The sequence below is a fragment of the Siphateles boraxobius genome, unplaced genomic scaffold (assembly GCF_051911475.1).
Source record: "Siphateles boraxobius isolate OS27281-9 unplaced genomic scaffold, OSU_SipBor_1 46, whole genome shotgun sequence".
NCBI lineage: Eukaryota > Metazoa > Chordata > Actinopteri > Cypriniformes > Leuciscidae > Siphateles > Siphateles boraxobius.
In genome coordinates this window covers 9,718,690-9,735,907 of record NW_027509097.1, presented here as the reverse complement: position 1 = coordinate 9,735,907, position 17,218 = coordinate 9,718,690, and the positions used below count along the sequence as shown (strand labels likewise).

Genomic DNA, 17,218 nt, shown 5'->3' with positions numbered 1-17,218 from the left:
ATGTAACAAGTGGTGAATGCCCTTGTATTCAAAATATAACATTTAAAGTGTGTTAAAATTATAGTTCTAGACAAAAACTTGCATTTCAGATCCTAGGCCCTAACCCTAAGTGAAGAAACAAGTTAACTGTGGATAAATGTGTGAGAAACAGTTTTTGATGACACATACAGTTTAGAAGGCTATATATTCAGCAAAGCTCAAAATGACAACAACTTCAGCATTGGACAAAATCTACATTCCCTCTAAAAAAAAAAGGTACGTTTGGTTTATGTTCTTTAAAAAAAAAATCAACTCTGCCGTTTTGAAATCATGTTAATGTTGTATCTCACAATGTACCAAATAGAGTATTTGTAATATGACTAATTGAAAGATTTCCTATTTTGTGCGCAGATACATTCTTATTTGCATTAAGAGGAATCATCCACCCTAGAGAGCAATGGCAGCGATAGTTACCGGGCTCATCCCAATCCTCCGCACTGCAGTGGACTCCACCACCTCCTATAAGGGTCGGACAATGTGGTTTGGCTTGCTCTGCATCCGCCTGGTGACCATCTTTCTGGCTCAGTTACCATGGAAAAGCCTAAATGATGATTTCCACTGTAACAGCTCCTTACCGTTCTGCATTAAAGCTTGCTTTAATATACATTTTGACAGTTCTATAGTGATGGCATGGCATTTCCTCTTCATCCTTCTTGTGCTCTCGGTCCTTCTCATGGAGCTTTTTTCTTCACATCTTCGATATTCATTCCAGAAGAAGAAAGAGGGAGAAATGGCATCTCAAAGCGAGCAGGGAGGTGTCGGAGGTGATCCCGCCATGACTGTTGGTGGTAGGATGGTGATAGACCTCCACAAGAGCAAAAGCAGTGTGGTGGTTTACCTGTTGACTGTGATGGTGCGGGTTGCAGTGGAGGTTTTCTTCATTTATGTCTTACTCTTCTGGGTTATGCCTAAATTGAATCAGCAGTCATATGTTTGTGATGCACTAAGTTTTCAGGGATGTTCAGTACAGCAGTGTGTGGTCCGAGGAGCAGCAGAAAAGAAAATGTCTGTCCATGGACTGCTGTTTATATCTGTTCTGGTTATTATTACAAGCATTGTTTTTTGTCTCTACTCAATAGGTCACTATCTCTGTAATGGTTAAAAAAGGTTCTTGGTGAACACAAGCATATTTAGTCGCATTGATGCGTCTGTTTATAAATTATGCCCTTCCATTTTTTTTCTGAAATGCTTCATTATGGCTTACTGTGCCCGATACTGTAATTAATATGATTGTATTTTTAGTCCCACTTAATATTAGGCGTCTTGAGCTACTATGTAACATTTAAATTAATCATTTGATACAATCCACTTATTAAACTCAGTTCCTGGAGGGCCACAACCCTGCAGAGTTTAGCTTCAACCCTAATTAAACACACCTGATCCAGCTAATCAAGGTCTTCAGGATTACTAGAAACTTCCAGGCAGGTGTTTTTGGAGCTGGTTGGAGATAAACTCTGCAGGACAGCGGCCCTCCAGGAACTGAATTTGACACCCCTGGTGTACATACATGATTTTACATTGTACATATTTTAAAAATACCTGCATGTAATTACAGCTGTAATTAATTTCTGTAGTTACATCTATAATTACACTGTTGACACTTCTCTTACCCTTTAACCCACCCTTAAACCACCTAACCTTGCCCGTATCCCACCTCAATAGCAGCTCAATACAAAATGAACAGAGTAAATTGTACTTATTTTTTATGTAAGCACATACATTGTAAAGTGATCAGTTGATTTAACTTAAAAAAAGGGATAAAAACCATTGCCTTAAAATGATTACGTAATAAACTTCATGAGTAATAGAAAAAATTAGGTTATGTGAATCACAATTCCATATTCAACTCAATTTTTTTCAAATGCGCATGAAGTTTAAGGCAATGGGTTTCCTACTCTTTTTAAGTTAAGGCAACTGTTAGACACCTAAAATAAGTGTGACCGTATTTTTATTTAATGTGATAGAATTTGTAATTTTGCAATAACTTTGGAATAAACCACACTAAAAAAAATATTTTCTTATTCAGTATTTTTGAGTTGTTTTCCAGTACAAATATCTGAACATTCTTAAATCAAGATCACGTTTGGAGAAGCAAAATGACTTTATAAGAAGTATTGTTTTCTGAAAAAATGTACAAATTATGAATTTTTACTTGTAAAAAAGCAAAAATATTTCCCAGTGGGGTCAGGAAATAATCTTGTTTTCCCTTTGAATTCATTTAATTTTTCTGATCCTATTGACTGATAATTGTTCTTGTTTTAAGCATTAAGTAAAAAAAAAAATACATTATAGTATTTTGCTTAGTAAAGGCATTTTGACCTAAGAATGTTTAGATGTTTTACTGAAAAACTGTGAAGAAAAAACTGAGTAAGAAAAATATTTTTTTGCAGTGCTGGGATAAAAAAATGTGTTAAGAAATTTGCTTTTTGGCTTTGCATGGTGTTTCTGTGTCTGCAGTTTTGTGTTGTTTGCGCTGGGTGAGAAGTCATTTTTTGTGTGTCCATATCATTTTGTGTGAATGCTGAATGAGCTGTTTTGTTCCACTTAGTCTTTTCAAACCTCTGACAATACACAACAAGATTAAATGTTTCATAAAACACAAAGAGTCATCTTTTTTTCACTGGTCAGAATTTATTTCTTATATCTAATGACATATATATGTATATATATTATATAATTAAAGTCCATTAATAACTATGTTAGCTGTATGTTTTGAGCATTTTAAGTAGCATAAGATAATCACAGACCAAATTGTACAATATATATGCTGATAGAGCAGATCAGTTGCAGAGGTCTGTTGTGCAGCAGCTTCTCTCCACCTGAGGAGGCACATGTTCAACACACTCCTTAGCTTTGGCACATCTGCGCACCTCACCATCTACAAAAAGAAATACACACAACAGCTTTCACAAAAGGCTTGGGTTGAAAAGTAATACTCTGGTTGAAAATAATACGGTCATTAGACTTCATCAGTTTATCATTAAGAGCCACCTGTAACTTTAAACATGAACTGTAATCTGCAGTACTTAAGTATGGCACTTTTTTAGCAGCTGAGGAAATGAATATGGTCAACTCACAGGCTGGAGCGTGCATTTTGATCTTAATGCAGGAATCGAGACCACTGCTGCATTCTTTCACCTCTATCTCGTCACAGTCGGGATTTATTTTGTCGATCTTGTTGCAGTAGTTGCACCTCAGTGCCTGTGCAACTAATAGGATCACAATTTTGAAATGTATCTTTGTTATCATTGTGATGGGAAAATTTTTCAGAAAAGCTTAAATATTTAGTGGCCTTTTAATGGTCTTAACCATTTTAATCACATTTCACTGGTCAGGAAATGAGCAAGAATTGTACAAATATTGTAGATAAAGTAACTTCAAATAGCCTTATCTAACTTGCAGACAGCTTTTTACTAGAAGACGAGTCAGTGTTGATCCACTCACTGTTAATGGTTTTAAACAGTACAGTTGTTGAAAAATGTATCCCAGTTCCAAATCTGGACTCTGAACAGGACAAAAAATTAGCCTGATGGACTTGTTCTAAAGCTCCCGGTTGTCTTTGCAGTGTGGGCAGGAGCATTGTCTTAAAATAACATCTGATCCTCATTCCTCCTTATAAAACAACTTTTTTATTTATGGGAAGCAAGCCATCATGCAATATTCTTCTGAACTCCAAAGCATTAAATGACTTTTTACAGTGAAGTAGCTCACCAATACCAGCAGCTTAAAAGGCTCCCCACACAATAACAATAACCAGATTTCCGAAGACAGATGTTCTGGAGCATCACCATGCCACTCGTGTTTCACTGTGATTCATCACTCCATACTCAATTCCCATATTTTGCTGGAAACTTCATTCTGTCTTTGATGTTTTGAGACCGCAATGGCTTTTTAAGCAATGCGTTTGCTTAAATCTATAGCTTATTTCCCTACCAATCATTTTTGATTAAGACGATTAAGAGCTTAGTGTTGAGCCACTTTATGGAAATCATATATATATATTTATGTTCTATCTAAATTACATACATTTAAAATATAATTATGTAAATGTATATTCACATAAATATTTTGATATTAATTATTACCTAATATTATAAAAAGTACAACCAGTTTATTGTAATTGAGAAATCTGGAGAACAATAATCTGAAACAGTCAAAATTCACTCACCACAGAGGGCACCCAAAATCATGATCAGAACCAATGTGTGGGATCCCATCTTTCTTTCTTTCTTTCTTTCTTTCTTTATTAAACTGACATAAATGAATGATAACGAGTCATTAAATACGAAAACATAAATAAATAAATGTAAAATCAATATATTTATTTATGCATTAATACTTAAATGACTATAATATCTGTTCAAATATCTTTCTTACCTTCTTAGTCTGTAGTGTTGCCCAAGAATTAATCAAGGAGATGAATACAGCAGGTATATATATATATATATGTGACACCTGATAACAGGTGTCCTCCTCCCTGCCCTAACAATAACTTGCTATGGGGTATAACATGTCATATGACCATTTAGATCCTCTGTTTAAATAAACACATAAATGCAGTCGTTATGGCAATAAATTAAAATCAACTTTATAATGTAATTGAATGTTTTATTTCTTTTAGCAACAGCAGTTGTACAATTACCCTGTATATTTGGATACTTAATGTACTTAAATTTAAATATAGGCTATTTTAAAGATTTTTAAAAGATTTCTTATGTAATACTGGCTGACATCTTACATAAAAAAAACAGCATATAATTAAGGACGATTTGAGTTTTTAATATTTTAGATATGAAAGACATGATAATGAGAACAGTATCTCACACATTGCCACAGTATTGAGGTCATTTGCTTTGTGTACACAACAATAGTGAAATATAACACTGTCACACCCTAATGTTCCCAGTCCTTTCTTACCCAATGGCTAAACTGAACAAATGAGAAAATTCAGTCACAGGCACAAATTCTGAGAATCAAATGAAAGTTTATAACATTTAAAAATTATAAGAACAGGTTCAAATTCATTTTACTTTTCATAAACAATTACTAAAAAAAATTATAACACACATCTGAATAACAAGGAAAAACAACAATTGACCGGCTTACAGGATAAAAAAAAATATGTATAAAACAATCAAATACTATACAGAAAAATTATAATCTCATTTAAAAAAAACATAAAAAAAACATAAAATTTATGAATGAGAGAAAATTGACGTTTTCCCCCTCACTGATCCCGGTCATCTTAGTTGAAAACTATGTTGTAATCCACAGGACCCTGTTTATACAGACACATCGAAAGGATCATACCACATATCTGCAAAAAAGAAAGAAAGATATTTCTTATAAATTAACCATCCATGGTTCAACTATTCAGTTAACCATTAATCATTTAGGCCTAATATCTAAATATGGCAATGCCCTCAATTAACAATTTCGATCAAACGTTGCAGATTCAAATGCTGGGAGTCTGGGATCAAGGATGGATGAATCTTCAAACCACACACTAGGCTACTATTATAACAACACAAACAACATATACCTTGCCAGTATTCCACAGTGAAATCTCTGTGAGGGAAGATACAATTAAAAGTAACCACTGAGACCTTTGTACAATCATATTCTGTTAATCTGAGCTCACAAAACAAAGTCACACAATAAGAAAAACGTACGGATATGTAATACGGCTAAAAATAAGACCACTGTGTATCTAATCTGAGAAACAATCATGTTAATTGGTTGCTATGTCATTTCCACACCAAGTAGTATCATGCATTAACTACAAAAAAACGTATTACACAGCAATCTAGAATGCTCGATTCTGATCAATCGCAGCATTTAGTGGCAAGAAATTTCTTAATGTACACCATTGTCCATAGAGACTCAGTCCGCTCATCCGGGTAACTCAAATTAAGGGGCGATCACAGTCATATCAACAGGAATCCATTTTCATGCAGGGCAAAAGTTTTCCTGAGAACTTCTGTTGTTCATATGAATGAACTGTCTTTCATACATTACGAATACACAATGGATCTTTTTTACCCATGAAATTTCACTAATTTGACCACTCTCTCTGTTTATTTCAAACAAATGCAACTAACGCAATCTTGAGACTTGACAGTTAGGAACTTAATTTTAGGAACTTAATTTTAAAATAACTGTATAATTCATTGCAGTGTTCGTCTTACTGCAAGGCCAACTGAGTTCCCCATTGTAGTGTACTTTTTTCCCTTAAAGAAAGATTTAAGATAATATACAGGTATAACATTATTTTTAATCAATATTTCATATCCATGCATTTTATATTTGCGTGTAATAAGTGTTATAATGCTTACTCAGTATTTTGTTATTGCAAAATAAATCCATTAAGGCTGGAATACACTGTTGTATTCAGAACCACTTGAAAGTTTGGTAGTGTCTGGTAATCTGGCTTTGTATGATGCTCAGTCGTTTAGTGTATGAAGTTCAGTTTTTCTCTGTAACCATTTACAAAGTTGGCACGTGTATGATGCCTATAGTGTTTTAAAATTGGTGTAGTGTATTCCAGCCTTTATGGGTGATACAAGTGATAGTTAGATAATTGATATTATTCATCCATGCAAAAAATGAAGCACTCGACCACACCACACTAGTCACAAACAGAGACCTGGACAGCTGAACATGGCTGCCATGTGACTTTCTAGGGCAGCAACGGTGTGTGCGATTAAGACAACAGTAAGATACGAGGCAAATCCACTGTAGACACTATGAGACAAATGGCCAGAGGTGGTAATTAAAACATTCAGCAACACCATCAATTCCTCCCATTACACTTAATTTATTCTCATTAACACTAAGTTTGGACAGTGAAAGCTTGTACTTATTTGCATTATCTGAACTGGATTTAATGTGTTTAGTGACAGCTTGCTTACCTCCACCAGAGAAATAACCACCAAAATTAAGAGGAGATTTCCATCCAGCCAATTTGTAATATGGTCATTGCAACCCTTTGAGATGAGAGAAAAGAGGTGACTCTATTAATTTTGTTAGAACACAATTTACAAAATGATTACAGGGCAGAACTGAAACCGTACCTTGTCATAAATCTTGCATGATGAGTTATTTGGAATGGAAACATTTGAGAAACATGTTTTACATGACTCTGGAGCTTGCTTTTCATGCGTAGCATTGACAGTGGCATTGCCTGTGTTGAAGCAGGAACAAGGTATAGAATTCCCCCAGTCTGTTCCCCCATCCCATCCACAGCATTTGTTCTGCAATGATAATAATGGAGGTGATATTTTGTTTCAAACTTCCCAATGTAATTGTCAGAGTTTGCTTTCAAGTTCTGATATCATGGCATATACCAGGCATGTAGCATGCATTATGTACACGTGGCTTGTGTTTTTCTGATCATTTTATCTAGAGCCGTACATTAAGTTTTGCATCCTCATGAAAGCTACTTTTGTAGTCAAACAACTTCTCTTAAAATGTTTTAAGCTAAATGGGATGTCATATTATCCAAAACTCCTGAAACTGTCCTGATACCTGCTTATACACTGGGGAAAAATATTTTTGCTGCTTGTTCAATTAATTAAAATAAGCTAAAGGAATACAATTGCTTGACATATGTAAAATCAATTTGTATTGGGAATACATGAATAATCTTTGTGGCATTAAAGGGTTAGTTCACCCAAAAATGAAAACGTTGTCATTAATCACTCACCCTCATGTCGTTAAAAACCCGTAAGAAATTCGAAGATTCGAAGACACAAATGAAGATCTCTATAATGAAATCTGAAAGCTTTCTGTCCCTCCATTAACAGCCTACAGTAGGCTATACTACAACTTTCAAGCCCTAGAAATGTAAAGTAATTCATGATTCCAGTCATTTAACATAAATTTTATGAAGCGACGAGTGCTTTATTTGCGCAAAAAAACAAACAAACGACTCGGTTACTGGCATAACCTCGGTTCCCTGAGAGGAGGGAACGAGTATTGCGTAAGTAGCTTACGCAATGGGAAAAACTCCTTTTCTCGAGAATATTGAAGTCTTTATGTAAAACGCATTGCAGCTGCACAGCAGACAGAAATGAGCGAAGGAGCTCGGTCATTTGCTGTGCTGCGGCAACTTGCTCGAACCAATGACGGGGCGACTCTGAATGCGCGACCAATGAGCGCGCCTCGCGCCCGCGCGCGTCAGAGCCCGCCAAGATGGCCGTGGCCAAGAGCTATATATTGGGCGCCCCGTCATGAGAGTTCTTTAGGTTAAAACGACTGAAGCGGACTAACCAAGCACAATCACGGCAGCTTACGCAATACTCGTTCCCTCCTCTCAGGGAACCGAGGTTACGCTAGTAACCGAGTCGTTCCCTTTCGAGAGGTCTCTCCTATTGCGTAAGTAGCTTACGCTATGGGAACACCATGCAAAACGCCGTGCGTGCTGAACTTCGCCTTATGATAGCCAGAGGCAGGTGCCTGAGCTAAAAAGCAAAGTTATCATCCAACCAGCCGGCAGAGGCGAGCTTTATATGTGGGAAAAAAGTAAAGAGCGGCTAGAAGGCGCTCAGTGTGACACAAGCACATACATAATCTAGATACAAACTCATAGTTCTACTAGCATCATTCTGATAGTACATTGGAATGCAATGTTGGGACCTGTAGGTTGTAAAACCTGATAAATGTGGACGGTGAGGCCCAGCCTGCCGCCGCACAAATATCCTCGATCAGTATCCCGCTCGACCACGCCCAGGAAGAAGCCACACTCCTGGTGGAGAGTGCTTTGACTCCCCAGGGGCATTGAAGTCCCTTGGCTTCATAAGCCAGAGCTATAGCCTCAACTATCCAGTGAGAGATTCTCTGCCTTGAAACGGCGGAACCCTTCGTACGGCCGCCAAAGCATACAAACAGTTGTTCTGTCTGTCTGAATAGGGCAGAACGCTCCAAATACACTCTGAGAGCCCTAACGGGGCAGAGTAGGTTAGCGTCGTGTTCGTCTGCTGGAGACGATAGCGCAGTTAGGGAGATAACCTGTGCTCTGAAGGGAGTGGTGAGCACTTTAGGAATATACCCATGTTTTGGCCTAAGGACGACCCTGCAGTCGTTAGGTCCGAATTCCAAGCAGGCAGCGCTTGCCGAAAGAGCGTGCAGATCGCCCACTCTCTTGACCGAGGCGAGTGCCAGCAAGAGCGCAGTTTTAAGCGAGAGCTGCTTAAGGTGCACGGTTCGGAGTGGTTCGAACGGGGGCCCTTTAAGAGCGTCTAGGACAGTAGCTAGGTCCCAGATCGGCACTGAGGGGGGGCGTGAAGGGTTCATCCTCCTAGCGCCCCTTAGGAAACGAATAATTAGGTCGTTTCTTCCCAATGGACGTTCCATCACAGGGTCGTGCGACGCTGTGATGGCCGCCACATATACTTTGAGCGTGGAGGGGGAGCGGCCCGCCTCCAGAAGCCCTTGTAGAAAAGCGAGTACGTCGTAATCTCGCATGTTTCAGGGTTCAGGCCCTCGGCGTTACACCAGTCACTGAACACTTTCCATTTTTGGGCATATAAGCGTCTCGTGGAGGGCGCCCGCGCCTCAGCGATGGTTTTTAGCGCTCCACTCGTGAGGTTCCTGGGAACCCGTTGAGGGGCCATGCATGAAGGGCCCACAGATCGGGGCGGGGATGAAATATCATCCCGCTGGCCTGACTGAGGAGGTCTGGCCTCAGTGGAATCGGCCGTGGTGCAGATTGCATTTGCATCAATTCTGGAAACCATGTTTGGTTCTTCCAGAGTGGGGCTATCAGGAGCACTGCGTTTTTCTCCTCTCTGACCCGACTGATGACCTGTGGCAGCATCGCGATCGGGGGAAAAGCATATAAGGGGCGGCTCGGCCAGCTCTGGGCGAGCGCGTCCGTGCTTTTCGTGAAGAAAAGACAGCAGTGTGCATTCTCCTTGGAGGCGAAGAGGTCGACCTCCGCCTCGCCAAAGATTTTCCATAACCACTGAATCGTCAGCGGGTTGAGAGCCCATTCTCCTGGGAGAATCTTGTCTCTGGATAGCATGTGTGGCCCTTGGTTCAGCGCGCCTGGCACATGCGCTGCTCTCAGCGAGCGCAAGTTGTGCTGGGACCATAAGATGAGTCTCCTGGCCATTGAATGCATGGAGCTCGACCTGAGTCCACCCTGGCGATTTATGTACGACACTACCGTCATGTTGTCCGTTCGGACCAGGACGTCTTCGTTTTTTAGATGTGGAAGCAGGGATCTGAGAGCCAAAGCGACCGCTTTCATCTCCAGACAGTTTATGTGTAGGCGCTTCTCCGGGTTTGACCAAAAGCCGGAGACAGGCCTGCCCTCGTAAAGGGCCCCAAAACCTATTTTGGAGGCATCTGTTGTGATCATCTTTCTCCTTGTGTTCACACCCAGGCTCACGCCTGACTGGTACCAGTCGGCGGCTTTCCAGTGCGTCAGGGCTTTTATACAGCCGTGGTTCGCTCTGATTAAAAGGTGGCCCGAACGCCACGCGTGAGCAGGGACGCGGCTCTTGAGCCAGCGTTGGAGAGGACGCATATGCAACAATCCTAGCTGGAGTACGGCCGATGCTGAGGCCATGAGACCCAGCATCCTCTGAAACCGCTTGACGGGGGCGCGCGCGCCCGCCCTGAATGATGTTGCAAGGCACCAGATGGTGAGTGCGCGCTCTGATGAGAGACGAGCTGTCATTTACATCGAGTCTAGAACTATTCCCAGGAAAGAAATCTTCTGGCTGGGAGATAGTATACTTTTTTGCAAAATTAGACCCAGGCATTCTAGATGGCTGATAATCCAAGATCTGTGTGTTATTAACTGACTCTCTGATTGTGCTAGGACCAGCCAATCGTCGAGATAATTCAGTATTCGCACTCCCCTTCGTCTCAAGGGGGGAAGTGCTGCATCCATACATTTCGTGAATGTACGGGGAGCCAGGGACAGGCCGAACGGAAGTACTGTGTACTGGTAAGACTGTCCCTCGAAAGCGAATCTCAGAAAAGGCCTGTGATGAGGCGCTATTGGAATGTGAAAGTAAGCATCTTTCAGATCCACTGAGAGAAACCAATCTCCTGGGCGTACTTGCGCGAGGATATGTTTGGTTGTTAACATTCTGAACGAGCGAATCATTAGTGCTTTGTTCAGGTGTCTGAGATCTAGGATGGGGCGGAGACCGCCATCCTTTTTCGGGACGAGAAAATAGCGGCTGTAAAAACCTACCCCGCTCATAGAGGGGGAAACAGTTTCCACAGCGCCCTTTTCTATTAATTTGCGCACCTCGGTGCGTAGAACATGCGAACACTCCTTTCTCACTTTCGTCTTGACCACAGTCGTAAAACGTGGTGGTCTGCGAGCGAACTGGAGCGAGTATCCGTGTTTTATTATATTCAACACCCATTTCGGCATATCTGTAATGTTTTCCAATGCCGCTGCGTATACAGATAGGGGCTGAATACAGGCTAGGGGCGGGCCGCTGTGACGTAGGGACCCGGCCAGCGAATTGCCTGAGCTCATAGCTCTCAGAGGCGCGGGCGCGCTGAGCAGCTGAGTGAATGGGCGCGTGTGTGATTACAACAGTGTGCGCTATGTCTGTAAGACTCGCAGCCTGAGCTGGGGTTGTGTTTGACACTGTAGGGACAGTGTTTATAAGTGGGGGTGCATAGACAGTGGTAGGCACACGCGTCACTTTTATAATGTTTTCCGCTTTTACTGGGGATGAATTCATAACTGTGTGAACAGTGCTTGTGTGTAGTGGTGCGTACATGACCGTAGGCACTTGATCTACATTCATGGGGCGTGCAGCCTGAGCTGGGAATTAATTTGGCACTGTTTTGACAGTATCTGGGAATGCACACTTTGTGGACATGTGAACCCTTAGTGACACAGGCAGAAAAAGACTCTTTTTGTGTTTTCTGTGTGTCGCCGTAAAAACGGCGTTTGTTTGCAGGTGAGCGAGCTCTGTGACTGGCCCATTGACTGCTGTATAGACATTTCCAGCCGCCTGTACGGGGACTGGGTAATGTTTGAGATTTTGCAGAGAGAGTGGTCCGGCTTTTGCGAGACATGCACTCTCTCTTCTCATTCCTGTGGCTAGGAAGGCTTTCGAGGCTCAGGGTTCAGCACGGTCTTGGGCCGAGGACCCCATCGTTCAGGAGGCGGCTTGCGGTTGTGGGAGCGCGAGCGGCGTCGAGCGTCAGTCTGAGGCGCGGGCTGAGAGGCGGTGGGGGCTGCTCTAGCCCGCTGCGGCTGTGGCGGCCTCTGTCTGCTCTGCGATGAGCTGGAGCGTTTAGGCAGGAAATGGCGCATAGCTTGTGAAGCGTTCTGGGCCTCAGTGAAGCGTTCGGCGAAACCTTTAACTGCCGGTCCAAACAGTCCGCTGGTGGAGATAGGCGCGTCGAGAAACGGGGCCTTATCCGCATCTTTCATCTCCGTCAAAGTCAGCCACAAATGGCGCTCGAGAACAGTCAAATTGGCCATGGCGCGGCCAATAGACTGGGCGGTGGCCTTCGTGGCTCGCACGGCTATGTCAGTCGCGCTGCGTAGGTCCTTGAAGGCTTCGGGTTCGGGGTCAGTCTCGTCCAGGGAGCGGAGAAGCTTGGCTTGGAACACTTGAAGTACCGCCATTGAGTGAAGCGCTGACGCAGCTTGGCCGGCGGCGGCGTAGGCGCGACCAGCGAGAGCCGAAGTAGTGCGGCAGGGCTTCGAGGGGTAGGAAGCCTTGGCTTTCCATCCGGTGGTGGAGGGCAGGCAGAGATGATTGGCCACGGCCTCCTCGAGGGGCGGCGTTCCCTCGTAGCCTCTTTCCTTCGCGCCGTCCACAGAGGAGAGCGACGAAGAAAAAGAAGGCTTCAGACGTGCAGAGTTGGGGGCTTTCCATGACTTGGTGAGTTCGTCGTGAACTTCCAGGAAGAAAGTCCCCACACCCCTCTAGCAGAGCGGTGGGCCTTGTGACTTTTGAGACAAGTGGGGGATCCTCTATGGATACAGAGATTGTCCGCATCCTCTCGAAGGCCGTGGAGGACCTCGGGCTCGATTGGTCTTCTCCCGCAGAACCAACCCGAAGCCGACTGGACGAGTGGTTTCTGCAGGAGATGACCAATCGAGCCCGAGGTCCTCCACGGCCTTCGAGAGGATGCGGACAATCTCTGTATCCATAGAGGATCCCCCACTCGTGTTAGTTAGCGTCGACGGGGCGGGGTCGAAAGTGGAGCCCGGCCAGTCGTCAGATGCAGCGTCGATGGACAAAGAGTCATCTACTCCCCCGTCGTCCTCGGACGCGCCGAAAGTCACAAGGCCCACCGCTCTGCTAGAGGAGTGTGGGTCCGGCTGAGTGAACTGAACCGGCGGTGGGGAAGACAAGAGCGGCGGTGAAGCAACCGGAGACTGTCTCGGCGTGACGTCACTGAGCTCAGGTTCAGGAAGCCTCTGGGAGCAGCGCTTTTTCTTAACACGCGGCTCAAACAGAGGGGTGTCGGCGATGGGCTCGCTCGCGGTGAAAGCGGCGAAGCGAGCCGCAGTGCGGAGAGACCCAGGTCGTCAAATTCCGGGCATCCGCCCTTGGTCAAAGCAGCTTCTGCGTGGTCCCGGCCCAGGCAGCGAGCGCAGATGATGTGACGATCCCCGTCTGGAAGAAGTTTTCTGCACGACGCGCAGGAAGGCATTTGGAACAACGCCTCAGAAAATTTGCTATTTTACAAATGTCGCGGGGCGAACAGATGTAAATACTTGCGTGTAGCGCGCCGGATGGCTCAGTAGGATGGCGTTCGAAGGCGGCTGAAGATGCCGACGTCCTCGTAGCAATCCCGCTGGTATGCTTTTCCACGGCGGCGAAGGCTTTCAATTATCTGGAGGATCCAGCGAAGAAGGTGTTCGCTGAAGGAGATTAAATCTAAAGAACTCTCATGACGGGGCGCCCAATATATAGCTCTTGGCCACGCCCATATTGGCGGGCTCTGACGCGCGCGGGCGCGAGGCGCGCTCATTGGTCGCGCATTCAGAGTCGCCCCGTCATTGGTTCGAGCAAGTTGCCGCATCACAGCCAATGACCGAGCTCCTTCGCTCATTGCTGTCTGCTGTGCAGCTGCAATGCGTTTAACATAAAGACTTCAATATTCTCGAGAAAAGGAGTTTTTCCCATAGCGTAAGCTACTTACGCAATAGGAGAGACCTCTTGAAAAGGGAACACAATTTAACACTTTATTTACAAAATATGAATCTCAAAAGCGCTTTCACGCAACGCCTGCTCTCGCGTCAGACTCACGCGTCAGCAGAACACTCATGTGCGCGTTCACAAAAGCACCACGACGCATGCGTATCGTGTTGAAGCATTAGGTTTTTTGCGCAAACTAAGCCCTGGCATGTCTTCAGTAAATTGAGGTTAAACCATAGACTGTAAAAAAATAGGGTTAAACCACTGGAGTCACATGGATTACTTGAATGATGTATTTACTACCTTTGGGAAGCTTAAAAGTGGTAATTTACTTTGATAATACTTTACATGTCTGGGGCTTGAAAGGGGTAGTTGTGTATGCTGTTAATGGAGGCACAGAAATCTCTTAGATTTAATTAAAAAATATCTTTATTTGTGTTCCGAAGTTGAACGAAAGTCTTACGGGTTTGGAATGACTAGAAGGTGAATTATTAATGACAGAATTAAAATTTTTGGGTGAACTAACCCTTTAACTGAAACTGCATGGGTGGATATTTAGTTCCCAGCATGCTTTGCATAGGACTGGATTGGGAGAGTGTTGAAATTAAGTGTTATTTATGCAGTTTTGAGTAAAGTCAAAGACTTTTAGACTTTTAGACATTTAAACAAAGACTTGTTTAATGTTACTGTTATGTTGGACATTTAAAAGAGTTTCTGAAGTTGGAAGATTTTGGTTCTCATTGTGCTGAAGAGTAAAGCTTGTAAGTAGGCCTAAATTATGTCTGGTATTAGTTGCTACATTTAGTGCACATAGCTGTGATAATGTAAGTGCAGTGACAAACTATTAATGCCTACGAAAATGAAAAGTGCTTGAAAAATCTGATTGCAAAAAAATTTTTTGGATCAATTTTACATATTGTTTTCACATATATAGTTTTCTTTGTGTTGTGTACTGTACTGTTTCTCTCACCTTCATCTGAATGTACTCTAGAGTCTTTTTGAAACCCTGGAAACTGGATCCATTCATTCCATTTGACTTTATTAGTTCAAGAGTATGAACCTTTAGTGAACCGACCAACTGATTAAGAATGAGGGGGGGAAAACACGTTAAAGATGTTTTGGTCAAGTATTAGCTTCAGACATATAACATTAAAAAAATAGAAATCAATCAAACTGATTAAAAACATGACACCAAAGAGGAAGATCTGTATAAAAAGCCCAATGCCAAACTGGGTGGGACTGCATGCTTGAGTTACCTCAGTCTTCTGGGTGTAGAAAAGAACCCCACCCACCATCTGAGCCGCGAGAAGAACTGTGAGCAGGATGAAATACTGTAGATAAATGAAGGTTATTTTAATACTGTTACAGCTCAGTGGAGCAGATCAACTTACTGCTGCATTACAAACACCAGTACCAGGAACATGCACAATTCTCAAGAGGTTGGTGACTAGTACTACTCTTAACATTTTAGGAGTTGTCCTAACAAGAGTATGTTAAATGGCAAAAATCTCTATCACATCAATGGCATTTGAATCCCAATCCCCAAGTTTTGTTTTTCTGAAAACTCACAATTGCCAGCAGGTATTTGAAAGTCTTCAGAGAACCCAGACATCCTAAGAAGCCTAATGCCATGGTCACTGAGCCACTGATGATCAGCAAGTAGGAGAAGAGAAAGTTGGAAATGTAGGGAGGAGTGGGCACTGTAGAAAAACATGGAACAAATGCTTTAATAGCTTGCAATAGACGAAGAATCACAATAGCACTGTCTGTGATTTCCACACACAAATAAATATACAACTTACTTAAAATGCTGGTCTCTGAAAATTTTATCCATAGTCCCAAAGATAAGAGGAGGGATCCTAAGAGCTAAATGAGAAAACCACAGTCCAACAGCAATCTGACATGTACATTGTATATAATGTAAAAGTTTTGCCTAGTTAAGTCCAAAAAGGGAGCATATATTTTACAGTATGACTGCAAGGAAAGTACTGTTATATTTTTATATTCTTGTTATGCATATTATATACTTTATTTAATTTCCTTTTGGGTCTTATAGGACTAATATGCAACTTACAAAGAATATCAAGTTGAAGAGAAAGAGGAAGTATTTGGTGAGACTGAGACAGCACTCAGATGCCATATCTGTAAGCACAAAATAAAAAATAAATGAATATTGAAATCTTACTGAGAACCATTGAAAACAATATATAGAGGCAGGATGAGATACAGAACATATGCACTATGTTCCACTTTTATTCTTCACAGAACTAAGAATCAAGTTGGTTTCACACTTTTTTCTTTAAGAACATTAAATTTGTTTTCGTATTCGTTTAAATGGATTTGCTGCTAAAAAAAAGCACAAAAACAGAACAGGGTACAAGTCTCTTGTACTATCGTATTTCTTTGCCTTTGGTAACGAAACCAAATATATCTTTTTACACAGGCATGCATTAACTATTCAAGTACTAGCTAGCTCATGGGACAAAAGTGCTTTGTTTGCTGTTATGAACATTTGAGAATATATCCCTCGGGGGTTAGGTAAATTCAGATTTTTTAGGACTACATCATGTTAGACGGTTCAAACAGCCAGTGACATATTTGTATTTATAATGTTTAAACAACAGAATCAATTTTTTTTAACATTTATGCAATAAAAGTATCTCAGATAAACAACGTTTACATAATCACCATCTAATTGGAATTTATGCTGTCTTATAATGCTTTCTAGAATAAATGGTTTCACCAAAGAAATAAAGATGTAAAACTTACCCTAAACAAACTGGGCAAAGTCAGTAAGATTACACGGTGGGTAAATAAAACGTGCCAGCCTCACATGAGATCATGTGAAAAATAAATTTTCATAAGTAAAAGGTTTAATTCTGATTCGCTGTATTGCTTGAGAGTTCATGCATGTAAGCAAAGCATGACTGACTTCAGCAGAAAGCAGGTGTACACAGAACACCCACCATAAATAAAATATCAGCCCTAGTCACAGACTCTTTTACATATCCCCACTTATTTCTCCGAATTAGCAGCATGTA

General features: G+C 42.0%; 2 protein-coding genes and 1 long non-coding RNA gene across 5 annotated transcripts; 1 reads left to right on the top strand and 2 right to left on the bottom strand.

Annotated features, from left to right (window-relative positions):
* The first annotated feature begins 394 nt into the window (after positions 1-394).
* gjz1 (gap junction protein zeta 1) lies at positions 395-2,636 on the top strand. Its single transcript, XM_077200690.1, has one exon. The coding sequence runs from the start codon at positions 437-439 to the stop codon at positions 1,139-1,141; it is 705 nt and encodes a 234-aa protein (XP_077056805.1). The 5' UTR covers positions 395-436; the 3' UTR covers positions 1,142-2,636.
* A 14-nt stretch (positions 2,637-2,650) lies between these two features.
* Positions 2,651-4,444, bottom strand: LOC143709904 (uncharacterized). The gene is made up of 4 exons (XR_013194419.1): positions 4,417-4,444; positions 4,208-4,290; positions 3,117-3,248; positions 2,651-2,917 (listed from the first exon to the last, which is right to left on the bottom strand). It is a non-coding gene; the product is annotated as an uncharacterized LOC143709904 (long non-coding RNA).
* A 353-nt stretch (positions 4,445-4,797) lies between these two features.
* Positions 4,798-17,122, bottom strand: cd37 (CD37 molecule). 3 transcript variants are annotated; one of them, XR_013194418.1, is made up of 10 exons: positions 16,947-17,106; positions 16,252-16,319; positions 15,980-16,043; positions 15,747-15,877; positions 15,434-15,508; positions 15,148-15,255; positions 7,113-7,292; positions 6,951-7,025; positions 5,582-6,783; positions 5,004-5,356 (listed from the first exon to the last, which is right to left on the bottom strand). XR_013194418.1 is itself a non-coding variant. In XM_077200688.1 (9 exons), exons 2-9 carry the CDS (start codon positions 16,315-16,317, stop codon positions 6,562-6,564), a joined length of 921 nt encoding a protein of 306 aa, XP_077056803.1. In that variant the 5' UTR covers positions 16,318-16,319; positions 16,947-17,106; the 3' UTR covers positions 4,798-6,561. The 3 variants fall into 3 exon arrangements, 2 of the variants coding, with proteins under 2 accessions (XP_077056803.1, XP_077056804.1); XM_077200688.1 differs by having other exon boundaries at positions 4,798-6,783; XM_077200689.1 differs by lacking the exon at positions 5,582-6,783 and having other exon boundaries at positions 16,947-17,122.
* Between the last annotated feature and the right edge of the window lie 96 nt (positions 17,123-17,218).

Coding starts and splice junctions, on each gene's coding strand:
- gjz1 (XM_077200690.1), top strand. CDS start 437: ATGGCAGCGATAGTTACCGGGCTCATCCCAATCCTCCGCACTGCAGTG.
- cd37 (XM_077200688.1), bottom strand. CDS start 16,317: ATGGCATCTGAGTGCTGTCTCAGTCTCACCAAATACTTCCTCTTTCTC. Junction 15,509..15,746: donor TCAAATACCTGCTGGCAATT/GTGAGTTTTCAG, acceptor ATTTATCTACAG/TATTTCATCCTGCTCACAGT. Junction 7,293..15,147: donor TAGAGTACATTCAGATGAAG/GTGAGAGAAACA, acceptor TTATCATTGCAG/AACAAATGCTGTGGATGGGA.